Source organism: Melozone crissalis, unplaced genomic scaffold (genome assembly GCF_028551555.1).
Source record: "Melozone crissalis strain CALT ecotype California unplaced genomic scaffold, PUWL_Pcris_2 ptg000019l_1, whole genome shotgun sequence".
NCBI classification, from domain to species: Eukaryota; Metazoa; Chordata; class Aves; order Passeriformes; family Passerellidae; genus Melozone; species Melozone crissalis.
In genome coordinates this window covers 24,076,268-24,089,455 of record NW_026535797.1, presented here as the reverse complement: position 1 = coordinate 24,089,455, position 13,188 = coordinate 24,076,268, and the positions used below count along the sequence as shown (strand labels likewise).

The window sequence follows — 13,188 nt, the reverse complement described above, 5'->3', positions numbered from 1 at the left end:
GGAAACTGTTTCTTGGGGGCCTAAAGGCTGTGATCAGATGTGACTGAAGATGGAAATGGGGCAGACTAATGGCAGTATGTCTTCATGTTCGTCTCCTGATTGCTGGTGCAGGCTTTGCACCTTCCTTACCCCCAGAACCTGCACTGCTATCATGTCAGCTGAGAGCAGTGGAAACAGTACGGTTTACAAAGACTCCACATAATCAGAGGGGTCAGAAGTATTTTCCTTAAGCACTCACAAACTGATTTTATAGGATAAAAGTCACAAGACAAAGGTACAACTGGTTGCTCTTTCTCCAAAGCCATGCTCAGTCATGCAAGGCTCCAGTCTCTCTTTAGATTTGTAATTACAGCTCAACAGAATTATGAAATCAGTTTGCCTAACCAGCTCACTTGCTCTTCTTGGCAAATGAAACAACCCATTTTCCATTAGTATCTCCCTATTACACCGTGCCAGCATGAGATGTCTCTCTGTGTGACTACAGCAACAACCCTCAGGCTTCTGCAGCCTTAGCAGCATTCCACTTCACTCCAGCAGGCATTGCAATGATACAGGAGCTTTCTTCCCAAACACCCTTGTGATTTTCAGTCAGTGGCTTGAATCCTAAATATCTCAATGTATCAAGGAGGTAATTTTCACCAAGCAGTGGCCATACTTTTTCTGTTACAATACCACTGCCCTATTAGAATAATGTTTCATTATTACAATAATATTTACATAAATTGGTAATGGCTTTATTGATAAAAATAGGCTTATTTGTTCTAGACTTGCTTACTTGCTGCAAGGTAAAAACATTTACTTTCATAATGTGTTTTAGTAGAAGATTAAGTGAAGGACTCAGCAAAGTGAGATGTCTACATAAATACTTCTGAGTTGTAAACCATCTAATAATTTTAGGTACATATCACCTCATGAAAAGTTTGGGTCAGTGGTTTTCTTTCATGCAGTTCTTACCTTACCAAGGTCTTTCAAGGACATTAAAGAAGTATTACATCATCCCTTTACTGGAAAATTATTGTCAATAGTGCCTTCTTTAAAAACAAGTAACACCACCTAAAAGTATAAAGTGAGTTGATGGCAAGGGGGGGAAAAAAAAGCACCAACTCCTCTGATATATGTAGTGAATCAAATTTTAAAAATTAATTAATATAGATACATTTATTAATTTTCTAAATTTTAGAAGAATAAATTCACTGATTTTGAAAAATATCTACTAGTCTTCAGTATATCCTGTTGAACAGCAGTACATTTGTTGGACATACTTCGCAATTCATTTTTTTTACTCATTTGAGTAATTTACTTACTTACAGAGCTTTTTATAGCACTTTTAATCAACTGATTAAATCTTTATTATTTTAATCTCTTAATCTATGCAGAGATAAAATCTCAAGGTGACTACTTAAAATGATGACTACACAAACTACTACCATGTGGAAGATGTAAAATTCTCATGACATATTCTCACAGGTCCTACCAGCCAGCAAGGCATTACTGAGATATTTGCAAATCAAAAGGAAAAATGCTTCCCCAGACAGTTTTTCAATTACAGAACTGCCCACAGCACCTGCTGTATGACCTGCCCACGTACAGTGTGTTACTGCACAGAGGCAAGAAGGAGTGAACACCACCAGAGAAAAGACTTTTCCTTCAGGAGATGATGGCAGAGGTCTGCACAGCTGAAGGCTCTTGGTATTAACAGCACTTTGGCCACTATAACTCATTTGAAAACACCTGCTTTATAAATGATAAAAAACTTACCTGCAAACTAAGGCATACCTCTATGGATTTGCTGTTGCACACAATAGCAGCAACTCAAATAGCAAGTGTGTATGTTGGAAGGAAGATCCAGAAATGGCAGGACAGAAGTCAGAGATATCACCAGCTGTGTCACACTTTCACTAGAGAGCTTAACCCAGCTGCTGACAAAAAGCACTTCCTATGCTCATCTGACACCAAGGTGACATGGACTCCACTTACAGAATTTTCATATATTCATCCTTATTTATCCAAAGAATTTTAAACCACAGGCCAGATAATTTGTTGCAAAGAAAAGAATTAAATTATAGTAAATCCTATGGGTATTGGAGGTTTTCTGCCTGAGTTTAAAATGTGCACTTTCCATGTTGAAATGGAAATCCTAAGGATACTAACACAACTAATATTAAGAGTAATAACACCCCGGCCCTCAAGGACAGGTGCTGCAGTAAAGCAGCAGAACTGGGAATGGGCAAAGTGAAGCTGCCACAATTTTACCAATCCACCTCACATGATGGGTTATGTTCCACCCACTGGAACCCTGTCAGATAAACAAACAAGCCAAATACTGCAAACAAGAAGGTGCTCTCTTCCCCCTCCCCACCAGAAGTGCTTCCAGCAAATTGCCTCTTTGCTCCTTCCCTTGCAGCTTCCCTACCAGGATGCAGGATCTAATGAGCAGGAATGTTGACTGACAAGTCTCTAAATGGACTAGAGGAGCCAGGAAAGCTGGTCTGCTGTCAGTTTTTCCTAAACATACTTTAGTCTAGCAGAGGAATATTCCAACAGACTGAGCACAAAAGCAGACAAAGAACTTGTGGCTATAGGCCTCAGAAAAATAGATACAAAAAATGTAGCTACTAACACAACACTAATGGACCATTCAACCAATAAACTGTAAAACTTGAGCCCCATCAAATGTCTTTTTAAGGAAAAAGTCTTTTTCCCCTTTAGCCTTGTTATTTCACATTTAGCTGCTAAAACGCCTGTAACACTTATATAGAATACAAAAAACCAGTATAGTCTAAATAAATGCGCTCTTCATAAAAATACTTCTAATTTTCAAAGTTCTTCAAGAATGAAATTTTTATGAAACTACTGTGGGCAGTTTTGTAAGCACATGCAAATGAAAAAAAATGGGAAGCATTTTTCCTTTTATTAAAATCTTTTCAGCTGTAATTTCATACCAGTCCTTGGTAACCAGTCCAAAATATACTAAAAATGACATGTTTAGGACTGCTTAGCATTTACATGAGTTTGCAACAACAACACTGAAGAGCAGAAGAATTAGTTCAAACACTTCAGCGCTTAAAAACAGTTATGTAAATATACAAAGAATTCTATTTTCCTCTGAATTGCAAGCTACCAAAAACCTAGCTGCTGAGTGATGAAAGAAATGGGCTTGCTTGTTTCCAATCTGAGCAACAAAATATCAACACAAACACACAGCAATTACAACTTTTAGCATATCTCTCTGAATGGCTGGGTAGGCACTAAAAAGCATTGCTAGGCAGCAATTCACAAGCCTTCTGGAAGGAAAGAGGGGAGAAATGCTAATGGCTTTCTGGAAATCAGCTGTGTGACGTGTGTCTCCAATTACGTGGTGCTCCCGCACCATTTGATGATACAGCTCAGTGTGCCCTGATGTACCATGACACAAGCAGCAGAACCAGCCTTCCCTGTTCCCACCATGATCTAATACTTTTTACACCAGAGAGCCTTTTCACACTTCTCCTTAACCTGTTACTAACATTTCAGCACAGCTTTAGAACAGAGCCTAACAGCTGTACCCAGCACAGTGGGAAGATATCACACACCCTTTCTGAAAGGGGAGACTTCCTTGTAATTTCAATATAGAAATGTTTTTTTATCTACTTCTTTGCAAGAATTTCAGAAGAAACATACAGAAACCTTACAAAACTGACTGACAGCAAACAGAGACACAAAGGGTAGGAGTCCCTAGATTCATAATAGCTCCAAGTTTTTCAAGTAGACCCATTAGAGTACGAGTAGAGAGATGTTACCCAGCCCACTGATTTCCCCTGGTATTTGCTTCTATCACCTAACAAATGCAATGGGCAGCATCTGGTTAAAGCCACACCTCTGGACTGCTCTGAAGAATGCTTTAAGAAAGCCAGTCAATTCTTTACTGGGATTTTCTATGCAGCAGGAGCCAAGCTGGCTCCTTCAGAAGGCTGTGCCTGGGCAGCAAGGCAGCTCTCAAATTCAGCTCCATGCCTGCCTGCTGCCCCACAGCTTCATGGACATTGTGTCAGAGCCACCTGTGCCATGAGCAGATAAACAGATTATTACTGCAGCCTCAAATATGGCAGGGAATTCTCAGGGGCCATCAGACCTTTGCTCTGCACAAAAGTAATTCTGTGGTTTTGTTTGCATGGACAAAGACTTTAAGAAAAAAGCCTGAACATGCAGCTTCCTCCAGTGTACCCTGAAGAGTCTCCTGTGTCATGGCAAACTAATTGCACGTGTTAGGGAAAGCCTGTTACTTTGGCTTTTTCCACTGTACATCAAAAAAGCTATTTTTGATTTTAAAGCACACACACTTACAAATACTAAGGGAATCAGCTACAAAGAGACCACACAAGCTGTTCCAGCCTTGCACAGAAGTCTGGGGTTTTTTTAAGCATAAATACACAGCCACCTCTTCAGTTTGCCCTTTCATCTATTCTGAAACACTTCTTAACACACACTTCATTTCCTAACTAGCTGATCATATACAAGTTTTGGGTTTGTAGCTTTAAAGCACTAAAAAAGATGAAGGTAAAACACAACCTTGATCCTGGAACAGAAGTCAGCAAGGATATTGTGGGTGTCTCACAAGTCACAGAGCTGGGAAGAAAGAAGCTTGTCCTGACCCTGTGCTGAAACCTGATCTAGTTAAAGAGGCACATGGATTACCATTTATAGCATTTCTCAGGGGCTGGAGTGAGGGGCAAGGAGGGCTGCAGACAGCTCTCAGTCTGGCTGCAGGAGTCACTGGCTGCCAGCAGGGTTATAAAACTGGCAGATGCTGGGCGCCAAGGAAGGGTGGCTTTCCTGCTCCCCCTGCTGCAGTGCACCTTCCACACCACGGCTGTGTCAACCACCCCAAAAGCACATGAGTGCTCAGGGGAACAGCAGCGCTGTTTGTTCACAGTCTGGGACAAGGGAGAGACCAGAGGAAAAGGCAGACACATTTTTGTCTGCCCCTGCAGTTAATCCCCAGAATAGGTGAAGATAATTTTTATGGCCATGCAAGGAAGGGCTTTGCTCCCAAACTCAACATGCACAGGGCAGCGTGCGGTCCAGCTCTCAATGGGTGAACTGGAAATGACTCTTTTTAGTATTAGCCAGCTAATGGCCTCTCTCAAACAACAAGGTAAATATCCTCAAGCGGGAAATTTATGACCTTGTGACAGAGAGCTGAGTGTCTTCCAAAAAGAGACAGAAACTAACTGCCTTTCTCCACTACAGCAAAGATAACAGCACAAAATTCTGGAACTATGAAAAAGCAAACAGCAGTTTTGATGCTACTTTCATCAACAAAACAAATTCTTTTTAAAAAAAAAAAACAGTCATTCCTCTCCAACAAAACTACCAGTAGTGCCACTTGCACAAAAAAAAAAGCTTTCTGAGACATATTTTCAGTGTTCAGCCACTGTCTTAATTAACTACAGATTGTCATGAGTTGAAAACAAGAGCTTTCTCCTTTTCTTTCTTTTTTGAGCATAAACAGAATGGGGGGAACCATGAATTCACAAGCATTCCCAAGCAGGACAGCTCCTTCACAGGCATCCTTTGACCTCTGACACAAGCATGCTCCTGGTCTACCCCAAGCTTTCTTCCAGGATCAAAGAAAACAGAGAGTGCTTCACAAATTCTGGGCAGCCTGACCTTCCTCCCTTCCCCCAGCCTTCATCACTGAAGAAATATCCAAGCTGCATATGCAAAACAGCACTATATATAAATGAAGTTAGTGGTTTAACTGACAGAGTACCCATTACATAGGCAAAATTATCTCTTTAAAACTTTAAGAAGTGTAATTTGATATTCTCTTATCTAATTAAAATAATATAAATTATGTACCGAAACTGACAGCTCTAGAAAAAGGAGCTGAGCAGCATCCTCCATTTGTCTCCACTTGATGTAAAGGTCCGTTCTTACAGCTAGAAGGTTAAATTGTTCTGCAATTTAACCTTCATTCTTCATCCTATGGGCTAGGATGGCCAAAAAGGACACCAATTTGTACCAGTCAAGGGCATGTTTTTTCTGAACCAGATAGTTGTTCATAAGAAACTGGGATGAAATCCTCAAATTCATATTTTCCTCAGGCCTCTGAAGGGCCATTAGATGCATTAACTTTCACTGCAGAGTGATGAAAGAGAGACACCACAGAGCGAGGATGGATTACCACCAGCAATTCTGCAGGAAAAGATTCCTGTTTTCTGCTCCTTGACCTATGAACTAGCTTTGTTTGATTCATTCTGAAACCCTCTCTTATAAAGGAAATATGGAGAGAAAAATCATCTGGTTTAGGTGTGAGCTATAATCTTTCTCTGTATCACCCAAAGCATCACCTGCAAAACCCCACATATTCCTGCATTACAACACATTCTAGAAAACATAAACTTCCATTAATATCTAGGAAAAGCTACAATAATATAATGATGGAACTTGATGAAACTAAGAAGATGGACATATTCTTATAGAATCAAAGAATATATCAAATTGGAATGGACCTCTAAGCAATAATAAGGCCAACTTCCTGCTCCTTAGAGGACTACCCAAAATTAAATCATGTGACTAAGGGCATCATCTGGATGTTCCTTGAACTCTGACAGGCTTGGTGCTGTGACCCCTTCCATAGGTAGCCTGTTCCAGTGAGTGACCATCCCCTCAGTGAAGAGCCTTTTCCTAATGCCCAGGCTGAACCTCCCCTGACACAGTGTCACTGCATTTTCCTGTGTCCTATTGCTGCTCACCACAGAGAGATCAGCACTTCCCCTCGGCTGCTTCTCTTGAGGAAGTTGTCCTTAAAGAAATAAATTTAAAAATCCAGAATTACTCATCCAGTACCACCCCCACACTTATCTTTTATCAGTACCTTTGATTTAGGGTGCTTGTGTCTACAACACAAATCTATGAACAGAGAAATGCTGTGCTGACTCAAGAAGCAATATGCATACGTCCTAGGGCACAAGTAGGCAGGCAGGTTTTTAACTTAGCTAACACAAATAAAAAACTAAAGCAGCAGGACTCTGCTGTGACCCAATCTGACAAACAAAACTGCCCAGACAACAGTGAAAAAATATTTGGGAACATTATTTCATGGAATAACAGGTTTCTGTTTTTCCCGCGTAATTCAGAAAATTTCAAAAATTTCAGTCTGAAGAGATGAACTTTGGAGCTCATCTCCTGGATCCAGATGGGATCTTGAAAATATCTGTGTGCAACTTGCATTTACGCACCTGTTTGCTGCATGCATGCATTATTTTGAGATAAATACAGGAAACATCAACATGAAAAAACATTTTCTTGCTCACCTCCTCTAAAAGGACCATTGCTATGAAAACTCTGTTAGGATTGTTGCATGTGGATAAGAACATACATACACACTGCCTGCAACCCTAGAGAGCAAAGTTCACTGAGAAGAGTAAAGCAGGGAAAGGCAGTCTCTGCCTCTCTGCCATTGCTCAGTTATAAAAGCATTTGCAGGCACAGTTACAGTGGGGAAATCTGTAAATGAGACATAATTCACTGAAAGGCAGTGGCATGTGAAGAGCCCTTCATCTTCACAAACAGATGCTTCTGAAAATTTCACCTCGCAATCAGAAGTTTTTGCAATCTCCATGCAAACTGATTAAGCAGCACTCTGAGCACTTGGAGGCATGCCAACCATCCAAGTTCTGAGTCTCCAGGCGGTGCAGGTCTCAGGTCAGCCACTGGATTAAAATCAAAACTGGCCCATTGGAATTGTGGATTACTGTGCTCAGAGCACTAGAATGACAGCTGCCCACTGTGACCCTCCAGGGCTGAGCTGGCAGGACGAGCACCACTCTGCTTCCAGCTGAGACAGATTTGTTGAGTCTCCAGGCTAAAGAGTTCTTAAGTGTACAGGAAAGTTTGGCTTTTGAGGTTAATACACCAGCTCTCACAGCAGATACTCTCTTCAATGAGATTAGTGTGCTTCATTCCTTCCCTCTGAAGGGCAAGGACACTCCTTCAGCAACAGGACACTGTAATGTGCAACAGCTGGCACACCACACCCAGCCCTCATTCAGCAGCAATGGCCTCCACCTTCACTCACCTGTTTTATGCACTGCAGCCGGTCATTGGTCTGCTGTATGTGCCTGTCCATAGAATTCATTTTGATTGTCTCCACTTTCTTCTACCTGAAAGCCATTAAAATCCCTCGATCTGCAAGACAAAAAGGACAATAAAGATCACTGAACATGGTCCATATGCTTCCACCACCTGATCAATTGAACAGAGATGCTTGCAGGAAACCCCTGAGCACATTGTGAGATAAAATAATAATAATCCCAATAACAATGACAGCCTGGCTTTTGCAAGGACAATAGCATGGGGATTCTTCCTAATCTTCCTCTAAGAGAAAATACCTCCCATAAATATTAAATGAATCAGACACAGCAGAGTATTACATGGCCAAAAACAGCACAAAATGTGTGTCCTGAAGAATCTGGATTTCTGCATTGAAATTAAAAGCAACAGGTACATTTTGGACTCTCTTCCGACCAGCAAATCTATTTCATGAGCCCTTGAAATGCCCAAGATCACAGAGCAGGAAGGACTGGGATCCACAACACAGCCCAGACTTTAAGAAAGACAAATGTCCAGATGTACAACCTAGAATAAATCTATGGAATAGGCCTAATCTTCAGAGCAAAGGGCTGCACAGTTCCTGCCTTCTAGAAAAACTGTGTTCATTCATGTATCTATAGCTGCACAAACTACTTGTTACTTCTGGAAAAACAAGGCCTGCGGTCCTTAGGTCCATCTCTTCTACCACCTGAACAATGGAACAGAGCTGCTTGCAAGAAATCCCTGAGCAAACTACTTGTTACTTTGGAAAAACATGGCCTGTGGTCTTTAGGTCCATCTCTTAACAATCAGTGCAATTTAAGGCAAATTAAACCTTTCTGTAACATTAAAGAAAACCTAGAAAATAAAAATTAAGGCTCAGAGTAGTGTTTGGAGTTCATGAGCAATGAGTGGGCACAGAAGTATATACCCAAATGCCACCACCAAACTATTTACACCAAACTTTATGGTAGCACAAGCAAGGTCCCAGTCCTGCACAGAAACCTCTCCCTCATGAACCTCTTCAGTGGCACTGAGTGGCTTGTTACTTTGAAGCACTGTTCATGACAAAACTTTTTCCACTCCCTCCACACACATAAGAGAGAGCAAATTTTTCAGATACTTGTCTGGTTAGAGAAGCTGACTGTTCACCACTTCTGGTGCACAACTCAACATCTCTTCAGTTAAACAACTCCTGCGCTGTCCATACTCAACCCCCTTGAGGGGAAGAGGGTTCCCTGTGGTGGGAACCTTGATTACAGAGCTCTCACAATGAGACAGACCCCAGACCACAGATCTGCAGGCATCCCACACACCCAAACTGCTGGAGATTTCTGTACCTAGCTGATAATGTTCTTTCGTGGCTCCTGCTGGATTAGACTCAGGGGAAGAAATCTTTCCTGCTAGACAACTAAATGAGGTCTTAGAACAGCAGCTCAAGCTCCCCACCTCCAAGCTCTGGACACAAGAGGACTCAATAAAGCATTCCTGTCAATAAATTATAATACTTATAAAACAGAAGAGCCAAGTATGCAAGTATTATCTTCTGATTATGCCACTGCCTTCTCAATAGCAAGTGCCATCCAATGGTCCTCTAGCAAATGTAAATTGATGTACTTTATTAAAAGCCAGTTACACAGTCTTATCTGCCTGTAGGACCCCCAAACAGACCTCAGCAGTCATCAAGTTTAATCTCTCAGTGGACAGCAGAGGTATTTATCAAGAGATAAGCTAGCCTAGACATGACAGTACTTCACCAGTGATCCATCTTACAAGCCAGGACACATTATCTGCATTTTAATTGAACATCAGCACAGATGGACAAGGGTACACTGAAAACAAATACATATAGCACACAGACGTTTGTTGAAAAATTTGAAGACATGCAAACTGAGGCACCTTTTTTTTTTTCAAGAAAGTCATGACATTTTTGAATTACACAATTTCATGTGTACAGATGTAATGCCACTCCAGTTCACTGCCTTACAGTTAACCATAAACAAAATCAGAGTTTGCTATCAGCTACCTGAGTCACAGCTTACTGTAGTACTTGTCCAAATTGCCATTTCTCCCACGTGGCAATGGGGCTTCTTCTCAAAGCCCAACGAGGCCCTTGGAGGCAGGACTGGGAGTGCAATCCCCTACTCTCCTACAGAGACAGGGCACACAAATTCTGTAACAATCTGATCAATTTCAGTCTCCAAAACAGTTCTGGTTTAAAAATCCAATGGCTCTTATAGAAAAGCACTCTCTAACTTTCACCCTTCCCCTAGTGGGCTAGAAGAATTTTCACTTCCATGCTCAATTCCACTTGTTCTCATGACATTAGCTCTATGGCCGAGTCTTTGCCCTGCCAGGCTCCCTCTGCCTCTTCTCCCTCCCAGCAGGGATGGGCAATCACCCACCAGCCCTTCCAGCTGACAGTGTGCTACTTTCACAGCCCAATCTCATTTATTCTCTCCTGGTCAAGAGAAGGCCCTCAGCCCACCACTCCCCTGCACAGCAAACATTTGTTGCATGAACCAAGCAGCCAGAATTGTACACATGGAGCCCCATCACACACAATGACACAACACTTGGTATTTGAAGTGCCCTGCCTCACCGCTGCAAGACTCTTCTTTATCTTGCTCTCAGACACATCATAGAGCATCAAATAGAGTAATTTTTTTCAGTGAGCATACTGGCTCTAAGTAATTTCTGCTATTAAAAACGCAGAGCTTATTAGTGGGAAACCATTATTATCTGGAAATTACTCTTTCATGGGCCTCAGCAAGAATTAAAAGATTAAACATGGGAAGTGAAAATTATCATAGAGATCAGAAATTTCACCACAGCAGAATAAGCATTTTGACACCAGACCATTTTAGCTGGAAGAAAAATAACAGCAGAATTAAATTTCCAGTAACTATACCTACTACATGAGTATTGCTGTACTCTGGCCTCGTTCCCCACATCCACGTCCTTAAATTTAAAAAAATACCCTTTCTGTCGATCTCATCCTATTTTAAAAGCAGCAGCAAGATCACCTTAGTCGAAAATAACAGTACTTAAGATACAGAAAGGCCGTCAGGGCTGAATAAGAACAGACTTCTATTCGGTTAAGTGCTGTGCACTTATCAGGTCACAAGTGAAAAGGACTTTGCAGGGTCCCTGGCTGGCCTGCGGTGTCCCTGCATTGGACAGCACGCTGAGATCCGGGCCTGCGAGCAGCTCAAGAGACAGCAGGGGATGTTGCAGATCAGGATTAAGGGTACTGGCAGAGGAGGATAGAGAAGGGAATTTTTCCTGGTGCTTTGTAACAAATCCCCTCTGTTTGGTGCACACATTAGCCAGAAAGGTTGTACACTACTGCATTACATGCTAACCCCATCCAAAAGGATAAACAAAAAAAGAAGAAGTGTTCCCAGCACCTTCTGGTAATTCAACAATAAAAAGCCCCATTCTTCTTTCTTTTCAGAGGCAAAGACCCAGTCTCTCTCTCTCTAAAAAAAAAAAAAAGGTGAATTATTCTTAATTTTTCCCTCCCTCTAGCATTGAGAGTTTATAGCCCTAGGCAGTAATTAAAGAGGCCTCATCTACATATTTATGATGTCTCAAAAATGGAGAATGCATTTTTTTAAAGGAACAGATGTATCGACCTGTTAGCCTGTGGGTTTTTTTTTAACCCTAAACATACTGAATCTTTTAAACCATTACTACAAAACCCTCTTCCACATTGAAAAGCAAATGAAAATTTTCACTGGCTCCATTAAAGAGAATTTCACGAGATTCTACTACACTCTGTGTTGGGTGACAGCTCAGGTTAGGAGACTGCAATTATTACATCAGAAATGGAACTTCCAAGCAACACAATTAAGAAAACAATTCAGTAAAACATGGTCCGCACCAGTTCCTAAGGCAGCCTGAACAGCCTCCTAGAGAGGGAGAAAAAAATTAAGCCAAACATTTCATCACTACTTCACACATTCTTCAGCATTTGGAAAGTTAGTGTGGATTTAGTTAGTTAGCGTGGATTCTGCTCTGGGCTGAGCTCTCCTCATGGCCAGATCTGCCATCCACAGTGAGAACTCTGTCCTGGTGGGACCAATGGACCAGGGTAATCTGCTGCTCTGCGGCCAAGGGAGACCTGAGCCATCACTGGAACAGGCCCAGCCTTGTCCCTGAGTCTAGAGAGACTTCACATGGTGCCTTGTGCTCTTGCTCCCCCAGGCTGCCCACCCTCACTGCCGGGCAGAGATGGAGCTGGAGTGGTGCTCACTGGAACATCAGCTGCTGCCCAGCCCCAAGCACTGCAACAGGCGCCATTCCTCCAGAAACCAGGTTTATAGCAAATAATCTTCCCACCACAAACCCATTCTGGGGGCAGGGGAGGAAAGGCAGCCCTTCCCAGGCAGCAGGGGATGCCGCTGTGAGTGGCACTCGAGGCCAGCAGCACAGCCTCACGCCAGGTCTCCATTTCCACAGGGGACCAGCCACCCTGCGGGGGCTGCACCACACAAGATCTAATCGGGAGGCACTTCGGACCACTCAAGGCAAGAAGGCCATAAATTAACAGACACGGGAAATAGCTTTATCGGTTATTCAGCACAGCAGCTCTAACCATCCCAGCCCCCTACCGCCACAGCACACAAGTTGGTTAATGCTGTTTATTCAATCAGCTAAAAACTAATAATTTCCTTCAAGTCTCCGGCATGCTGAGGGTCCTACGAGAGGGCAGGCAATCTGTATCTACCAAGTGACTTTGATGAAGCAACAAGCCAGGCGGGAGCGAGGGCGGGAGCGGCTGCGGCGGAGCGGGGCCGGGGCCGGGCGAGGGCAGGAACGGCCGCGACCCGCCAGGGGGCGCCGCCGGGCCGCGCCACTGCCCGCCGCGGGCACCGGGGGGGACCGGGACAGCCTGGGGGGGACAGGGACAGCCCGCGGGGGTCGCAGGGCCCGGGGCAGTGGTCCTGCGGAGGACACGAGGTGGAACAGGCGCGTTCCGTCGCCTGAAGCACGGACCCCCGAGGAGCCGGGTCGGAACCAGCGCCGCAGCTCCCGGGAGCTTGTCACCTCCAGGGATGGATCAAACAATCATTATTTCTCTTAACGCCCTGTCCTGGTGGTAAAATT

General features: G+C 43.0%; 1 protein-coding gene across 5 annotated transcripts in view; it reads right to left on the bottom strand.

Annotated features, from left to right (window-relative positions):
- ZMIZ1 (zinc finger MIZ-type containing 1) overlaps positions 1-13,188 on the bottom strand; it is a 333,497-nt gene that overhangs the window by 143,264 nt on the left and 177,045 nt on the right. For all 5 annotated transcript variants that reach the window (XM_054277262.1, XM_054277265.1, XM_054277264.1 and 2 more), the window contains exon 4: positions 8,063-8,172. In XM_054277262.1, the coding sequence (XP_054133237.1) occupies positions 8,063-8,122 (60 nt within the window). In that variant the 5' untranslated portion in view covers positions 8,123-8,172. The remainder of the gene's footprint in view (positions 1-8,062; positions 8,173-13,188) is intronic.